At 39.8% G+C, this 16,941-nt stretch overlaps 4 protein-coding genes across 6 annotated transcripts; 2 read left to right on the top strand and 2 right to left on the bottom strand.

The window, feature by feature from the left end:
• The first annotated feature begins 114 nt into the window (after window positions 1-114).
• On the top strand, window positions 115-2,170 carry LOC122351200 (E3 ubiquitin-protein ligase TRIM39-like). 2 transcript variants are annotated; one of them, XM_043248102.1, is made up of 6 exons: window positions 115-583; window positions 806-901; window positions 1,000-1,230; window positions 1,341-1,363; window positions 1,431-1,552; window positions 1,629-2,170. In XM_043248102.1, the coding sequence occupies exons 1-6, from the start codon at window positions 128-130 to the stop codon at window positions 2,168-2,170; spliced, it is 1,470 nt and encodes a 489-aa protein (XP_043104037.1). In that variant the 5' UTR covers window positions 115-127. The 2 variants fall into 2 exon arrangements, with proteins under 2 accessions (XP_043104037.1, XP_043104038.1); XM_043248103.1 differs by having other exon boundaries at window positions 389-587.
• Window positions 2,171-2,890: 720 nt separating this feature from the next.
• On the bottom strand, window positions 2,891-5,646 carry LOC122351326 (TLR adapter interacting with SLC15A4 on the lysosome). Its single transcript, XM_043248304.1, has 2 exons — window positions 5,002-5,646; window positions 2,891-3,945 (listed from the first exon to the last, which is right to left on the bottom strand). The coding sequence occupies exons 1-2, from the start codon at window positions 5,206-5,208 to the stop codon at window positions 3,130-3,132; spliced, it is 1,023 nt and encodes a 340-aa protein (XP_043104239.1). The 5' UTR covers window positions 5,209-5,646; the 3' UTR covers window positions 2,891-3,129.
• Window positions 5,647-5,811: 165 nt separating this feature from the next.
• LOC122351943 (uncharacterized protein C13orf42) lies at window positions 5,812-9,955 on the top strand. The gene is made up of 3 exons (XM_043249379.1): window positions 5,812-7,927; window positions 8,383-8,527; window positions 8,718-9,955. Exons 1-3 carry the CDS (start codon window positions 7,514-7,516, stop codon window positions 8,966-8,968), a joined length of 810 nt encoding a protein of 269 aa, XP_043105314.1. The 5' UTR covers window positions 5,812-7,513; the 3' UTR covers window positions 8,969-9,955.
• A 432-nt stretch (window positions 9,956-10,387) lies between these two features.
• On the bottom strand, window positions 10,388-13,518 carry rnaseh2b (ribonuclease H2, subunit B). Of its 2 annotated transcripts, XM_043249377.1 has the most exons (11): window positions 13,262-13,476; window positions 12,970-13,041; window positions 12,729-12,836; window positions 12,553-12,629; window positions 12,355-12,469; window positions 12,197-12,261; window positions 12,008-12,110; window positions 11,854-11,935; window positions 11,597-11,642; window positions 11,231-11,308; window positions 10,388-10,547 (listed from the first exon to the last, which is right to left on the bottom strand). In XM_043249377.1, the coding sequence occupies exons 1-11, from the start codon at window positions 13,323-13,325 to the stop codon at window positions 10,437-10,439; spliced, it is 921 nt and encodes a 306-aa protein (XP_043105312.1). In that variant the 5' UTR covers window positions 13,326-13,476; the 3' UTR covers window positions 10,388-10,436. The 2 variants fall into 2 exon arrangements, with proteins under 2 accessions (XP_043105312.1, XP_043105313.1); XM_043249378.1 differs by lacking the exon at window positions 11,231-11,308 and having other exon boundaries at window positions 13,262-13,518.
• Window positions 13,519-16,941: the final 3,423 nt, after the last annotated feature.

Here is a 16,941-nt window from a genome sequence, read left to right on the forward strand (position 1 = left end):
TTTTCATATGGGCCAAGACCCGCCCACTTAGACCGGAAGAAATCACGTGACTGACACGTACCGCGACCAATCGCAGATCGCTGTGGAAAGTACAGTTCGTTTTTAGGGGCGGGTAAATCTGAAATCGATGATGGTAATAATGGCACAGGAGTCTCCGCAAAACGCTGCACAAACCAGACCGAAGAAAGTGCAAAATGACTGCTTGCTCTGTGGCAGGGAATTCTATCCCTCCAAAAGTAACAAGCACCGGCTGTTTCACGGACACAAGTCTGAAAACAAAACGGAGTACGCGGTCGTGTTGGAGGAATTAGTTGGCAAACTTCAGGACACGACTCTGGCCGTCTGTGGCATATGCAGGACTCTGCTGCTGAGGTACGATCGGGTGTCCAAAGACGCAGAACGGATAAAGTGGCTTATTAAAGATACGTGGAGGAAGATGAGAGAGAAACGATGCGCGGAGTCGACGCCTTCGATGGAGGTGAAGAGGAGAAGAGAAGTGATGGACACAGCAGCAAGTGATGAAGATGATGACCAAAACACTACACCCAGCTCCCTGCAGTTCACTGACAGCGCTGCAGCTAAGGCCAGTTAGTTCTTCATTTGAGATGCCTTTTAGTGTTTACAGGGAATTATTTAAGGGCTTGATGAGAATGACATTCACCTTAGCATCCAGGTGGAAGAAATGATAAGGGAGAAGACGTGCTGGAATGCAATACAGACTGAATGTAATACTGCTGTAATAAAACACGTGTTTCATATATAATTCGTTTTTTAATGTTCACCAATTCTGTTGATTTTATTCCAGGAGAAACTCAAAACTGCGTTGAAACCATTGCAGGCGAAGTTGAAAATACTTCAGGACTTCCAAAAGACTTCGCTTCAAACCGCAGAACATATTAAGGTAGGGATCTACTCAAGTTTGAAAGCAGCGAAGCGTGTCTGTTCATCGAGCGTTTGTGTGTGTGTTTATATGGAACATAGATCTGTGTTAGTGTTCAGTTTCAGGCTCAGTACACAGAGGGACGGATCAAGGATGAGTTTGTCAAACTTCGCCAAAGTTTGAGCAACGATGAAGCAGCCAGGAAAAAAGCGCTGAGAGAGGAAGAAGAGCAAAAGAGCCAGACACTGAGGAAGAAGATTGAGAGGATGAGCAAAGAGATGTCCTCTCTTTCTGCCACAATCATAGCTACAGAGGAGGAGATGAAAGCTGAAGGTGCCTTATTCCTACAGGTGTGAAGTGTGTTTTCTTTTAAAATATAGGAGTTGCGCCATTTTCCTTTTAATAGATTGGAATTCTAATTTAGTCTTGTTTCATAACCTGCATTTCTTCTTTTTGACAGAACTATGATGCCACGCTGAAAAGGTTTGTTCCTCTTCTGTTGTTCTGAACCCAGACCCACAGCGTCACTGAATACTGAGTGTTTTTCCAGAGTTTCCCAGTGTAAAGCACCGGATCCGGAGGACATTTCTGGAGTTCTGATCAACGTGCCGAAACACCTGAGCAACCTGAAGTTCACTGTGTTACAGAAGATGCAGAAAGCTGTTGATTACAGTGAGTGCAGCACAGAATGAATTCATTTCCAGCCGAAGGCGTTCGATTTATTTCATGCCTCTGTGTCTTTCTTCAGCTCCCGTGACCTTTGACCCCAACAGCGCTCACTGTAATCTCATCGTGTCTGAGGATCTGACCAGTGTGAGATACAGCGATGAGGAACAGACTCTTCCTGACAATCCGGAGCGCTTCGACATGTTTGCGTGTGTTCTGGGCTCAGAGGGCTTTGACTCTGGCTCTCGCTGCTGGGACGTCGAGGTCGGAGACAGTACAGGCTGGTTCCTCGGAGTGATGAGCGAATCTGCTCAGAGGAGGAATAAAATCTTCTCAAGGAGTGGAATCTGGCTGGTGGGTCATTTCTGTGGTGAATATAAAGCACACGAACCTCCACGATCTCCAGCTCTCCTCCCGGTGAAAGAGAAACTGCAGAGGATCAGAGTTCAGCTGCACTGGGACACTGGAAAGCTGTCCTTCTCTGACCCTCTTACTGACACACACATACACTCTTTCACACACACCTTCACTGAGACATTATTTCCGTTTTTCGGTGTTGGCTGTGACATTTCTCCTCTGCTCATCTTACCTGTAAATTCTTCAGTAAAAAAAGATTCACTGTAGATCAAGTTATTAATCTTGATTTTAGACGCTGTCTTCATTTAATAACCTTTCACTCTGCTGCTGATGTTTAGACATGTATAGTAAATAAATTAAAATGTGCTTATTGACCTCATTATGCAGGTTTTATTAAAAGGTATGTACATATTTAAAAAATGAAAATTCTGATTTTCTCATCCTCAAATTATTCCAAACCTGTACAAATAGTTTTTTCTGCTGAACAAAAAAGCAAACAGATACTAGTCTCCATTGACTTTGATAATCCACAAAGATTATTTAGATTTTCGTTTGTTTAGATAACGAAAGAAAATCATACATTGTGTAAAAAGTATATGTCCTGTTCAGGTTATGCGATTCAAATTTAACTCTTATATTATTACTACAACAGTTTTTTTAACCTTTTGATCGGTGACTGAATTTTATTTATATTAATTTTTTTTTAAATTCAGTTGCTCTTAAAGCAGTGTTTTTATTGGCACATAAATGCATTAAAAACCTAAATTGTGCAAAATTGTGAAATGTTACATGGCAGATAATTTAAATATGTTCTTAAATTGAAAATATGTACTTAAATTTCTAAAACAAAAAAAGGCTATATAGAAATGTAAAAAAAAAAAAAATAACAAGCACATAAAATTACTACAGTTAAAATGAAAACTATTTAAAAAATGAATACAAATATAATTATACATTAATAATAATAATAATAAAACAACACCTTTTAAAACAAATTGTATTCATCCAGATTTTTTAATGATCAAGAGAACCCAAATAATCAACACTATTTGAATTACAAATTGTATTTAATTTGCATTTTTTTTATTTTAATTTGCATAATTAACATGCTAGTTTCAAGCTATTACATGTTACACTTGACAAAGAAAGTGCATCTCCTTGCTCTGACTTCCACCACACGTTTTTTTTTTTGTCCTCTGTCTTTTCATCTCTTCCCACTGTCAGACTCACTTTGTCTCAGTAGAGATCTGCAGTAGAGGAGTGCTGATCTCGCTGGACTGGTAGCTGCTGGTGACTCTCAGCAGGCAGCTGAGCAGCATGTCTTTGGCCCGGGCCGTCTCCAGGTTCTGCTCACGGCTCAGCTGGAGAGTCATCTGGTCCAGGCTGGTCTGCAGAAGCTCAGAGGCCATGACGGGCCGGCTCGCCGCAGGTCCCTCGGTCAGGTACTGCTTGTACAGCTCCAGAAGCTTCTGTTCCAGGTAGCCGTTGAGCTGCGAGTTAGAGAGAGGCCGGCTGAACTGCAGAAGAGAGGGACGCTCGCGCCCGCTTTCTTCCCTCCAGCGCCTCGAGCTCCTGTACTCGTGGACCAGAGGAGGCAGGAGGGAGGGGGAGGGGACATCTCCAGACAGGAGGAAGGGTCCGGTCTGGGGGTCCTGAATGAGATTGCCCTGCACATCTGCTGCGCTGGGGCTGAGCGGAAGCACCTGGCCACCGGCGATGTGTAAGTCACCGTAATGCTGGCAGATGCTGTGGCAGCTCGAGGGCACCAAAAAAGCTTCCGTTTCTGGGGCGTCTGCGTGCCTGGGGATGTCTACACCTTTGGGGAGTTGGCGTCCTGCCGCTGGGTCCAAGGGGGAAGGATGGGGGTCACTCTGCTGGGTCTTGGTCAGGGTTGCGGTCTCTAGGGATGAGTTGATGTTGGGATGAGGGCCGTGCGCTGAAAGGAGGTAAGACGGTGCTGTGACCGCGCAGCGTTCAGGAGGATTTAAACACTCTGGATCAGCTTCGAATACCAAACTCCACAGCTTACCTTCACACAACATCTGCCGTACATAAAGACAGGAGTTAAGTCAGTTCACGCTCTTGCTCTTGTCTTAGGATAACTTTGATAAACCTTATTTAATTCCACTTCTAATGCTGACTACTTTATTCTCCAAAAGGGACAGTAAAGACATTGAGAACATCACAGAAATATCGCTGTTTAGAATCCTGAAATACTAAATGCCATTATGGGAATTAAAATATTATAATACATTAAACATAATGCTGGGCAACAATTAACCGGGATTAATTGTATCAACAATAAGCTTTTTTCTGCACATCATATTAACAGAACATATCTTAAAATGAATAACATTTATTATGTGTACATAAACACGCGTGTATATATTTAAGAAAAACATGTTTATATATTAAATGTGTTTGTTTCTAATAGAAATTATATAATATTAATATATACATGTCTATGATATCAAAATATATACTGTATTTGTGTGTCTTTATAGATATACACGCAATAAATATACACAGTACACACACGATATTATATAAACAAAAACCTTTATTTTGGATGCAATTAATCACAGCTAATCATTGCCCAGCACTAATAAAAAAAAAGTTATTCTAAATTGTAATAATATTTTAATATATTACTATTAATGTTATAGACTTCTTTACAAAACATTTTCAAATATAGTGTATATAAAAAAATGTTTATTAAAATATGTACAAATTATAAAGCTATATATACACTGGACTTCCTTACAAAACCATTAAAATGTTTCAAATGTAGTATATATTACAAATAAATTGAAAAATTTATATATATATATATATATATATATATATATATATATATATATATATATATATATATATATATATATATAAACTGTATCTTAAGATTAAGCTACACATAGTGGGCCGTATGAAACCTCACATTAGCCCAAAAATATATAAGAATCTTAATTTTTGCATCACCATCTTTCACAATTTACTGTGATTTTCATTACTTAAAACCCAAGATTAGCTAACGACTAGAATATTGGTGACAAAAGCAGAATTACCGCAGATAGACATATAAAGTTCTCTAAGCTTACCTTATTTCTGCTGAAGAATTTGTAGAGCTGCTGTGGTTGAGTGCAGTCTCTGCCGTTTTTATGCACTGCTGTAATGGTTTTTATTTCACTGTAAGTGAAAGTTATGCAATAGTTGCTCATTTTCATGCTCCGCTGAGGGAGGAAGTGAAAGTATGATTTGGAATCACATTTATGTGCATTCTCATGACGCAGGCTTGTTATATTCATTACAATAGACTTCAGTGAGCTGTGCCATTTGTGTAACACGCGTTAGCCATCAACAGCTTAAGAGTATTTGCACACACCTCAGACAAGCGCACCCCTCTGCCTTTGTTTTATTTCCCCCAGACTTTTTAAGAGAGGGTTGCTGGTAATTTCCACAACTGAGTATATTACCTTTAAGCATATAAAACATAAAAACTCCTGTGGTGAATTAAAGTTAAAATTCTGGGTATGTATTGGCATATTGTTGTAGTGGGTAATTCTTTTTCACTTAAACTCTCTCATGCTACACGCAGCTGTTATATTTTGTACTTTCATTAGAATGAAAAAATGTCTCTACAGACCACATATTTCCCCTAAAACCGACGTATGCACCTGCAGCTTTTTGGATTCTTATATAACAGTGAATCTTCAGTTCCCTATTTCCCCAATACCAATGTAATTCAAGCCACTGCTATGTGGACTGAACACCCATCCTGAACACCGGTGGTTAATTTGGGTCAGTGAAAAAATGCTGCATCATCTTATATATATATATATATATATATATATATATATATATATATATATATATATAAAAAAACGATTACCTGATGAACCAACAAACAAGTGACAAGTGGCTTTCTCTCACAGCATGCATTTAACTAGATACGCGCAAGGAGAATATTACTTGTCATTTCTGTTAAAATAATCACTTATTTAGACAAAAGTGAATAAAACGTTCTTGCGTTTTAAGCTATGCAACAACCTGCTGTCATACCATTTTTATTTATTAATTTTTTTCCATGCCGATTCATTGTGCAAATTTAACCCCAAATTGTGAACAAAAAAAAATAAAATGTTTTGTCTGTTAACAGAAATAACTAGTCGGCAGAGTTGTCTAATAAATATTTATTGAATAGATTGTTAAATGATGAATAAGATAATTATAAATTACATTCATTTATTTAATAATTGTTAATAATTAAATTAAACGTAAACAATCAAATGAAAGATTACTTCAATGGCTGCTTGCGTAATTATATATGAATAGCATTAAAAATGAATAGAAACAAAATGATGAAAAACAAATGTAGGATTGCTACCCAGAAGCAGCGCACATAGTTAGCGTTCGAGGATCCATAGATCCTTCAAAACATACAGAAGGTATAAACTCCCTTGGTGACCACACAGAGTCCACCCAATACCCCAGCAGAAACTTTAGCCGTCCTGCCGTAGTGGCTCTAGCTCAAATGTCATTTGTTTAATATGAATGGATCTGTACTCATCTTTGCACGTTCTGGTAATATAGATGAGACGCATTCGTCTAAAGTGTATGAACTCACAATTAAGGCGAAATAAAGAGTATAGCCCTTTTGATGTTGTTTATTTATGAACAGGCAAAATGTTCTAAATTGTAATATGTTTCCAAAATGGCATCAAATCAAAACTAAAAGCATTATAGAACATCACAGTTAACTTGAATCTATCGAAATGTATTTGTTATATGCAGGTGTTGTATGCAAATTGTTATATTATTTTCTTGCTATTCTTGCTATTTTCACATTTAAAAAAAAACACATTTATATTTAGTTGTTAATATGTGGGTGTGTAGTTATATACAGTTACATAAATAAAAATGTCAAATAATGGCCTGTATTATATGCTATTCAGAAAGAAAGGAAATATAATATAATAACTGTTATTTAGTTATTTAATAACTGTTTAACTTTATCCTAGGTGATTCAGGCCTACATGGTTTACCTAAAGGAAGCGGGAATTGAGTCCAAACACCTGCATTCTGATTAAATAATGTTTATCGGTACTAAAATGCATGTTATGTAACATGCACAGAGGTAACTGTGGAAGACAGAATAAGCGTGTAGTCTAATATGTCTAACGCCGGTTAATTATTCATGTGCAAGTGTAGAGTTACAAGCTCACCGTCTCCATGGAAACCTAGCGTGACTTCTTTCATGCGGTAAGAAATGGTCATCGCTTGCAATATGTCCTTAACGCGTTTGGATCAAAAACAGCACTTCAGCACCATGGACAAGATCGAGCAACTAAACCCCATCGACATGTAAAGAGCGTTTCCGCGCGGAGAGGGACATGGAGAAGCAAGGCAGGCTGGCTACCACAAATAAAAGTAATTATATACACGTAAAGGTTACCAAACAAGCAAGCTGACGTGTTTAACGCTTTTCGGGTGACTTGCTGTAGAGAGTTGTTCTGAGCAAGGGCACGATGGTGATAGATCCCTCGCGGGCTCTGAACCAACAACCTTTCACAAACCAGCCCGAATATTTAGACGCCGAAGGCGCCCGCTGCGATGTTTAAGAAAATCAACGCGGTTTTCCGTCCGAACCATCCCGGATCTCGCTCGCGGGACAGGTTCAGGGCCAGCGAGGACTACCACAGCGCGTGCACGGTCAAACTGGTCCGGAGCACGTCCATGCTCGTGGTGGGGGAGAGCGGTCGCGCGCCGCGGGACCCCGCGCTGAAGAGGAGCGCGAGCGCCGTGAGCGTCGAGGCCAGCACCGCCCTGTACTACTACCAAAGCCGAGAGGACCGAGTGTGGCTCTACTCCCAGAACCAGAACTGCTTGGAGTACTTACAGGAACTGGTCGCGCTCAGGAGGCAGTACACCAAGAGCATCAACGACCTCAAGAGCGGCGAGCGCAAAGAGACCGCGTCCCGCAAGAAGAACCCCGCGCCCCGGCCACCGCAAAACAGAGCTGCACAGGTGAGAGGAACAGGGCGAGCAGTACACCTAGAACAACTTGTGAACATTATAGAAAAGTTATGCGAATTTGCCCGATATCTACTAAAATCCGTAATAGCCTGAATCCGAGCATTCTGCTTCAAAAATATTACACATATTATTATTTCTTTTCACGAAAGAAAAGGACAGCCTATTATAATATATTCGTGAGGTGTTTCAATGCAGAAAAAAAGTTAACCATACAAAAAAAAGAAAAGAAAAAAGTTGCGCTACTGGTGTCCCGAGTTCGAATCCCAGCTCGAGGTCGTTTTCAGATCCCATTTTCCCCTCTCTCCTACTTCTTGTTAACTCTTAAACTTCCCTGTCGTCGTCAAAAATACCACCAACGAAAACCTAGAAGGAAACTGTGCTAATGAGATGAGTAAATAACCAATGCAACTAAGTACATACAATACCCGTATCATTTTATTTCAAAGACTTCGAGGCCTGAACCTTCTGCTCCACCAATCCCAAATGAGGAAGACACACTCCAGTTCTTCGATGCAGTCATTGCAAGCTGCGACCCAGAGCCCAGTCGAAAACCACACGTGGACAATGGGCATGCGGACGTAGACTTCATAGGTGAGTATGGAGCTTATTACTTATTGTTTCGTCTCTAGTGGGGAGCATGGAAGAAGCATGTGGGATGTTGCACATGTGTAATTGGTCAACTAGAAGGATTTAGTTTTTTCCCATTCATGGTTCAGTCCTCAGGTTTTTATTGTTTGGGATGTCTAATTATCTCCATACTCCCATTTTAATGTTTCTATAGTGGCAACCAGTACCAGCGAGCATGACCTTCACTCTAACTGGGTGCTTCGAGATCCTCGCCGAATCTCCATGACAGAGTCCCAACCCAAGAATCCAGAAATCAGTCATGGGCAGGCAGCCCAGCGGAAGGGGGACATGGGAAGCACAGGCAGCAGGAGACGTCTACAACGAAACCCAATCCACCTGCCAAAAGTGGTGGAGAGTGCCTTTCAGACTTTGCGTTTCAAACCCAAGCTCAAGAAGAAAGACTAGCGGCTTAAGCTGTTCCACCGCTTGTGCCCAGAGGACGACTTGAACTTCACGAAGTTGGAGCTGGAAGCAAGAATAAGGAACAATCTGACTCACCACAGAAGATGTGAGCTCTGTGACGTAATGTCAGTGCTTACTCACTGCCAGAGCTTCATAAATTATCCACAGCAGATCAGAATCTCTCGTTCAGTAGCTCTCCATAGCGAATGTTTAAGGCCATTAACAGAGCGTAACCACTGAACAATCACCCTGCGCACTGATTCCAGACAGAGCAACTGGAATTTTCTTATCACATTAACACAGATCTGAGATCTGATGAGCAAAACACATCAAGGCCAAGGGGCTAGCTATTAACTGCCTGGCTATGATAGGTGAGTCTTAAAGGGACGGTTCACGCCAAAATTTAAATTCTGTCGTCATTTACTCATCCTCAAGTAGTTACAAATCTGTATGAATTTCTTTGTTCTGCTGAAAGGAAAGGAAAATGCTTTGAAGAAAGTTGGTTGTTTTGGGTCACCATTGACTCCCATAGTATTTTTTCCTCCTACGGAAGTCAGCGGTGACCCAAGACAACTTTATTTAAAATATCTTCCGTTGTGTTCGGTACAACAAAGATATTCACGCGGGCTTGGATCTACTTGAGAATGAGTAAATAATGACAGAATTTGAATTTTTAAGCGGACTAATCCTTTAATGCAAAGCTAACACCTATGCCCTGCATTTAAATCTAATCAAATACAGTAAAACGATGGGGATCATTACTGTAGTATTTCTTTATATAAATCCCTCCAACTTGTACTAGGTGCCTTAGTGTGTAGGTTTGTACGATCTTTTTTTTGTTATAATGACTATGATGATTTATGTTAAGGAATAGTTTAAGTAAGCTAAGCAGCAAAAGACCGTCCAATTGTGTGTGAACTACTTCAGCTACTGTTCAAGTGTTGTATTTCTACTAGTATTTTTTAAAACATTAAAGCCTATAAAGAGGAAGTAGACGCATATGTTTCAATCCAGAGCTAAAAACGTGTTTTTTTTATTTGAAGAAAAAAAAAAGGAAGCAGGACTCGGGTATTACCCTTTTAAACTATAAAAACTAAGATCACAATAACAACAGGTGCAATGAGTCAGTCTTTTTTTAGCAAATACTAGTGAATAAAAGTGGAAGGAAATTAACTGCTACGTACTATAGCGATTTCAAATCATGGATCAATAAATAATGTTTCATATACATCAGCATTTACATTTGGGGGTCAATTAGTTTTTTGTTTTATTAAGAAACTAATACTTTTATTCGGCAAGGATGCAATAAATTTTCCAAAAAAAAATTTATTTATTTTTTAATAACAATGGAAGTTTTGTGCAGCTTTGTGTTAAGCACAGCATATGATGAGTGTCAAACAAATGAAACAGTGGAGCAGAAACTGTTATTTTCTAATAACTTTATTAGCAAAATGTTTTGACCCTTAAACCCTCAGTTCTTCTCTTGTTTGACTTTGGGGCTGAAGAATGCCGACAAGCTCTTCATTCCAGTTTTGTCTACCTTGGCGAGGCTCTTCTGAGCTGCAGTCATCTTCTTCGGTGGCTGAGATAACAGATAAACATATTTTTAATCCCAGGTAAAAAAAACAAACAAAACAAAAACAAGTACACTTCCATAATGTAATTAAAGTGCTCTATTTTTGTGCAGCAATTGTGTACTTTACTAAAAATCATTCGTTAGTACTTAAGACAAACTTAGTGTGCTAAGTGTGCTATTGTACTAACTTTGTATATAAAAAAATTTTTTATAGTTACCACTTATATTACACTTAAGTGTACTATTGTATAAAATACAAGTGTGCTACAGGTGGTAACCAAATACATTTTTAAAAACAAAAAGATAGTATGTTAAAAATGCATTTTAGGTTCTATTCATGGTGTCCCAAAATAGAACAACTGAGATGATCTTAAGTTTATCTTAAGAAGTACAAAAGAATAATTTTTAGTAAATTAAGAACAAAATTTGTGTGCAAAAATAGAGCACTTTAATTACAGTATGGAGATGTACTTGTTTTTGTACCTGAGATATTAGACTTATCACAACTGTAGAACAGTATCTAAAATTAGGCAGGAAGAATGCATTTACAACCAAGAGTATTTGAAGCATGAACTGCTAAATGATTTTTTTTAGGCACAGAAAGAGAGAAAAAGACAGTTCTGCTGTAGCGTGTAATGAATGTCATTTCTTTCAATCCCATTACTACTGTGTTTGCGAATCTAACTCACTTTTCGTGCAAAATCCGCACTGTTGAACTTGGTGTAGTCTTCCCCAGCCTCTACCGGTTTATCTGACAGTTTCCGTTTCTATCCAGTGCAAGAGAGCAGTCAGAAAAAAAAAAACAAACAAGTCCACCAAAAGATACTTTGAATCCAGCCGAACCGCTACACCATTCCTCTAACTACATTCAGAAACCAAGCATTTATGATGCTGCAGGAAACAACGACAAGCTGATTGAGTTCAAGAAACAGAAATCGGAAAGCAAATGATTAACGAGGCATAAACTCAAGTAAAGCAAGATCAGATATAATTCAAGCTATTAACATTCAAGCGTAGCATGCAAAAAAAAAAACGACTGGTATTTGAAGATTTACCTTAGAAGGTGGCTCCGTCTCTTTAGGGCTGGATATCTCTGGCAATCTTGTGAAATTAGAGACGAAAAAACTGTCACTGCATAGCAAATATACACATATAGCAAAACTATATGAATGAGTTAGTGGTCAACTATTATCACATGATATGATTTTTTGTAATGATGATGCTAAAGAGAGAAATAAAAGTACCGCTTCTGGTAGATCACCAAACAGGAAAAAAATATATACATGTGAACGATTGGTGCAGGTGTACATACTGCAGATGCTTCAGGAGGGCTTTGCTCAAGTCTTCACTGATGTACTCCGATATGAGGCCATGTGCATAACGCAAGTAGTCCTCTAAAAGAATAAACAAACACACTGACATTAATAATCCATACAGACATAATTCAACCATATTTATGATTTTACCTTCGGTAGCATCTTCATGTTTCACTCGGACATACATGCTGGATTTCACTCCTCCACCCACAGATACGTCGCTCTTTTTGAGTGTTATTATCGTGCGCTGGACCTAAAAGACATTTTTTGAATATTTTTACATGCAATTCGTATACTCATTAATATACGGTTCTTGTACGAGTTAAACATTTTAGAAACCTTTTTCTTGAGCCACTCCAAGGTCTTCTCCTGGTTATATCTGTGGACCTTTAAATCGCCCACCTCTAAAAAAAAAAATGAATACAGGACATCGCACTTCAACCAATCACTTTATCTAATTCAGCCCTGTATATACGCCTGCAGATTCAAACACACACCTTTCTCATCAGCCACATGATGAAGGCAATCCAGTCCCTGTTTGCAACGCAGAAGTCTAGTGCATCCGGGGTAATCCTCATCCATAATCATCTGCTTCGCCGGCTGGAACTTTCCCTGTAGGAAGAGTGCTGCCATTACAGACGAAGCCCAAGTAAACGGCTTTTATTGCAATAAACTTATTTTAATCGATCATTAACCTCAGTGGCAGTACTGCTAATGTATGGCAACAGCAGGAATAAAGGATCGATGGGGGTCACATACAGCAGCCTGCCATCTGAGGGCACAGGTACAGAAGTAAACATCAGCAACGTTCATCAGCAGAGTACCAGACAGTGTAAATCAATCGAGTTCATGTCCTGTAAAGCAAGCTAACCTCTTTGTACCGTCTGTCCAATAAACCAAGAGCGAAAGTCTTCAGAAAAGGCTTTTACTTCATAAACAGAGACATCGCCACAGCCGAACATGTACAGTGAAGAACCGCCTGCTCTCACAAATGAAGGCAGAAATGTCAGTCAGCTGCAGTTTATTTAGATAAAGCTCTAACAGACATCACCAATAAATGGCACTAAACTACAAGTTGCTGTTATTTAATTGATATACAAAGCTAGTAATACCTGTAGCAGGATTCTTTAGTTTGATGAAGGATGGGTCTCCCTCTTCAGACCTGCCCGTGTCCAGTGCTGAATCTGAAAGTAAAGAAAAAAAACAAATATTTAAATTAGATCAGATTTATTAACGCAAAACAGAAAAGCGTGGAGATTGAAGTGGGCCTAAAAGTACACTGACCCTAAAGTATGCATACTTACTAATGCAACGCCTCAATAATACAAGGCGTGCAATGTGTGTAAGTTAGGTTATAGGCAGTGTTTCTGCAAGAACATGAGTGTAACATGCAACAAGACATACCTGGAGCAATGACAACCCAACTGTCGTTGTCGGTGTGCACAGAGCGTTTCTTTTTAGTAGTCATTTTAAGGGCTGATTTAATAGCGCATCGACCTGTAGTCTGGTGATAATAACGTGAGAACACAAGACCTGTTGAGAGTTTCTGCCTGCAGAAAAATGGCGGCAAATGTTTGTGTACAGTACAAAGAGGGTGTGAAACCCGAAGTCATGTTTTATTCTGATGCTACTTCACGTTTGGTTAAGCACGTATAAGAAGTTTTTTCAATAGTGTGTTTATATAAATAAAACGTAATAAAAAACTTTCATTACTGTAAAAAGAAAACAGCGCCCAGTTTAAAAGCGCGTCACTAGCCACCCCTCTCTCAAAATGGTACAGTCGTCCCGCATTTCTTAAAGGCACAGTAGCAAATTATTTTTTTTCCACTTTAAAAGCACAGTTGGAAGATCTTTCTCAATATTATTCGCATTGTTTCGTAATTATTTTGAAAATCAACAAATTTGGCTGTCGCATATTTCGCCAATTTGCAATCCATGTTGGTCGCCAATTTAAATGAGTAAAATATATGCATAAATTTTATAAGCACTGGGACAAAACAAAAACAAAACAAGAATATTAAGAAAATTATGTTAATAAGAAAAACAAAATCTGGATTAATCTGTTTACCTCTTAAAAACTGAGAGGCAGTACACAGGTTTTTGTACTGGAAGATAAATCAGCTTTCTCTTCACCGAGAGGTGATTTGGTGTAAATTATATCATTATATACTATATTAAATAGTGAGAAAACGGAAATAACGACTAAAAGGTGAGTCATACTACAATGTGATTATTTTGACAAACATATATCCATAAAATGCATCAAACTGTAGGCAAAATGTCTGATATGAACAATCTCGATGTGGAAATTAAGTTAAAATGTGTATATACGTTATTTAAACGCAGGTTAGGTTATGGGACATGTTTCGTACCGTGTCACAAACATTTGTGACCAAACAGATAATAATGAACGAATTTCAGCCCAAACAGATCCAACGTGAAACTGCGCTCCTGCTCAACGTCGATGTTTCTCAGAGTAACCACTAGATGGCGCCGGTGTCTTGAAAATGCACGAAGTAACGCTCTTCCACAGAATTGACTGCCGATTAATTGTTTTATTACCTGCAGGGAAGCTCTAGACCGCTCTGAGCCATCATAATGATCTTATATATCATATCTTAGTCATGAAGAAACTTTTTTGGCACGACAGATTAGCCTACGATAATCAAAGTACTTAACGGCTAACATATACGACGCGGGAAATGGCCTGAATAAAATAGATAAAAAAAAATAATGCAAAGTACAATAAAAAAACAAAAAAACAAATGCTATAAAAATGAGACACGGCTTATAAAGCAAAGCAGCAGCCTGCGTCGAGCAGCATGTGATGCGGAATCCACAGACGCGTTACAGTTGCTCTCTTTCATTTTCTCTTTCGGTTTTCGGGATCGTGCAACCAGACTGGCGTCCCATCTTAAAATGTCAGACGATTCCCTACGTCTATGTCACTCGCTTTGCGTGTCTTCCTGCAGTCGTGTCACTTATTAAAACAGCTAACCAAGACATGTCCTGACACAGTCTGTGCGCGTGCACTCATGTGTTGATGATTAAGAATCAGGGACCCCCTGTTCTGCTGTAAGTCTGAGGTATTCAGGTCAAGCAGGGTCCGCTGAGCAAGGGCACGGTGGAGGAGGGGCTCCACAACATCCCGGCCGGACAAGATACCACCATCACACTTCTATACATCCCGCATACACTCAGCTGTCGGATGCCGTCGTTTTCTAAGCAGTTTTGACAACTACTTCAAATGTTATTTATGGTCACGTGATAACAATGCCATTATTTTTCATTAACTTGTCTTCGCCATCTCTAATAAGAAAGTAATTATCAGTTACGAGGTTCCTCGCACCCCCTTTGTCCTTTTTTTCTCTCACTTCCACAGAGATGTGACACAGACACCGATATTGAGCGATTCATCAGTGTCGCAAGAGACGGGCAGAATGAAATCTGGTTGGAAAACAAACACAAAAAAAGAGCGTGGCATAACTTCAAGGCACAGGGCGACGCTTCCAGCTCGAGCTTGTCACGCGCATTCGACTTGTTGCTCTGTTTTATAAACTGGTTCGTGGGGCAGACCAGAATAACGATCCTTACTTTGCATCTGAGCCCTGCCTCCTTCCCACACACATGCAAAATTAGGCAAACGCACCTCGCGCGGTAACGTGCTCCCGTAAAGAAAACAGTGGCGCTTTACTTTCGCGCGCGCGCTCGCTCACACGCCCCCACGAGCGAAGCACAGCCCGCGGGCGTATAGTGTGGACTTCGTGAAATCTTCCTGTTACTCGTCTGATCGAAGTCACGCGCTAACTTGTTATTTCAGGTGGCCACCTCAATTTGCAGGACGCTCTTTAAGTAGGAGGGGCGACCTACAGATACGCGTCGCTTAAAATGACCACAGATCGCCTGATTTCGATTTCGGCGCGCGCTGGGAAATGTGGCGCTTTGACATTACAGGTCCGGCATCGGAGGTCCGACGAGTCAAACCCGGGGGGGGGGTCCGTGCATCTGTCACATGACTCGCCGAGGCAGGAAATTAGTTTTGACTAATTGGTAGCAAAAACGAAAAAAACGTGATTTGAAAATGTCGCTATTATAAAACGAAGCAGGCTTTTACTCCGAACAGGATATGAAACCCGCCCGTGAAGGTAGGCTACTAGTGAAATCGCAAGTTTGACGAAACTGTCGGAGGCGTCCGTTTATTTCAAAATCTCATCGTGTGACAGAAATCAATTACAACTGACTGTCTCGAAACAGTTTTACATAAACCTGTGCCGTTTTGCACAATGCAGCCTGCTGTATGTACATCACATAATCCGCGTTTTTAAATATGTGGACGAGGCTATGCATTTATGTATTTTCGTGCACAGAAACTGTAAGGGACAATTGTTAATTTTCATATTTGAAACAACAACGCGAACCTGCTCGCTTATGCAAACTTATTCGTTAGCCAATCGGGCAAGAGACTTGTTTGGTTAATAGTTGAATTAATTGAAAGGGTGAATTCGTTACTCTACATTTTCATTTGTTCTCCAGGAGTCTGAAATATGAGGGTCGCGCATTTCTATGCAGAAGAACGACTATGTTGTTGCTTTAAACTTTCTTTTGCCGATTGCTACTATTTACTAACGCGTCGAATCGTTGCTAAATAACAGCAGGTTGGTTAATCGTGCCTGGGATCAGTCGAGACGATTTGATCCATCACTAGGAGAAAGATAACGTTAACGAAAACGGCCGAATATTTGACCGCTTCGGCGCGGATGTTATCCGTATCACCTCCAATTGCTTAGATCGTTTGAATCTGGTAAGATTATAGGCTAGTTTGCTGGCTTCCTATTTATATGTTTACTTAATCCTAAAATCACCTACAGCCACGTAGTGATAATCGTTCGCCTGTATTTGCTCGTTTGAGAGTGAGCAGAGGAAGGTTGGAAAATGCTGAAAACCTCACCTCAGCTGTGTCAACAGGCCGTGTGTTTTTCCCTGTTATAAATAGCCCCACTTTCAAATTAACTTCCTAAAAGCCACGTGCCATCCAAAATAAAACGATTCGAGTAAACCCGTCACATTGTAGGTAAGGTTCAGCA

The sequence above is a fragment of the Puntigrus tetrazona genome, chromosome 9, assembly GCF_018831695.1.
Source record: "Puntigrus tetrazona isolate hp1 chromosome 9, ASM1883169v1, whole genome shotgun sequence".
NCBI classification, from domain to species: domain Eukaryota; kingdom Metazoa; phylum Chordata; class Actinopteri; order Cypriniformes; family Cyprinidae; genus Puntigrus; species Puntigrus tetrazona.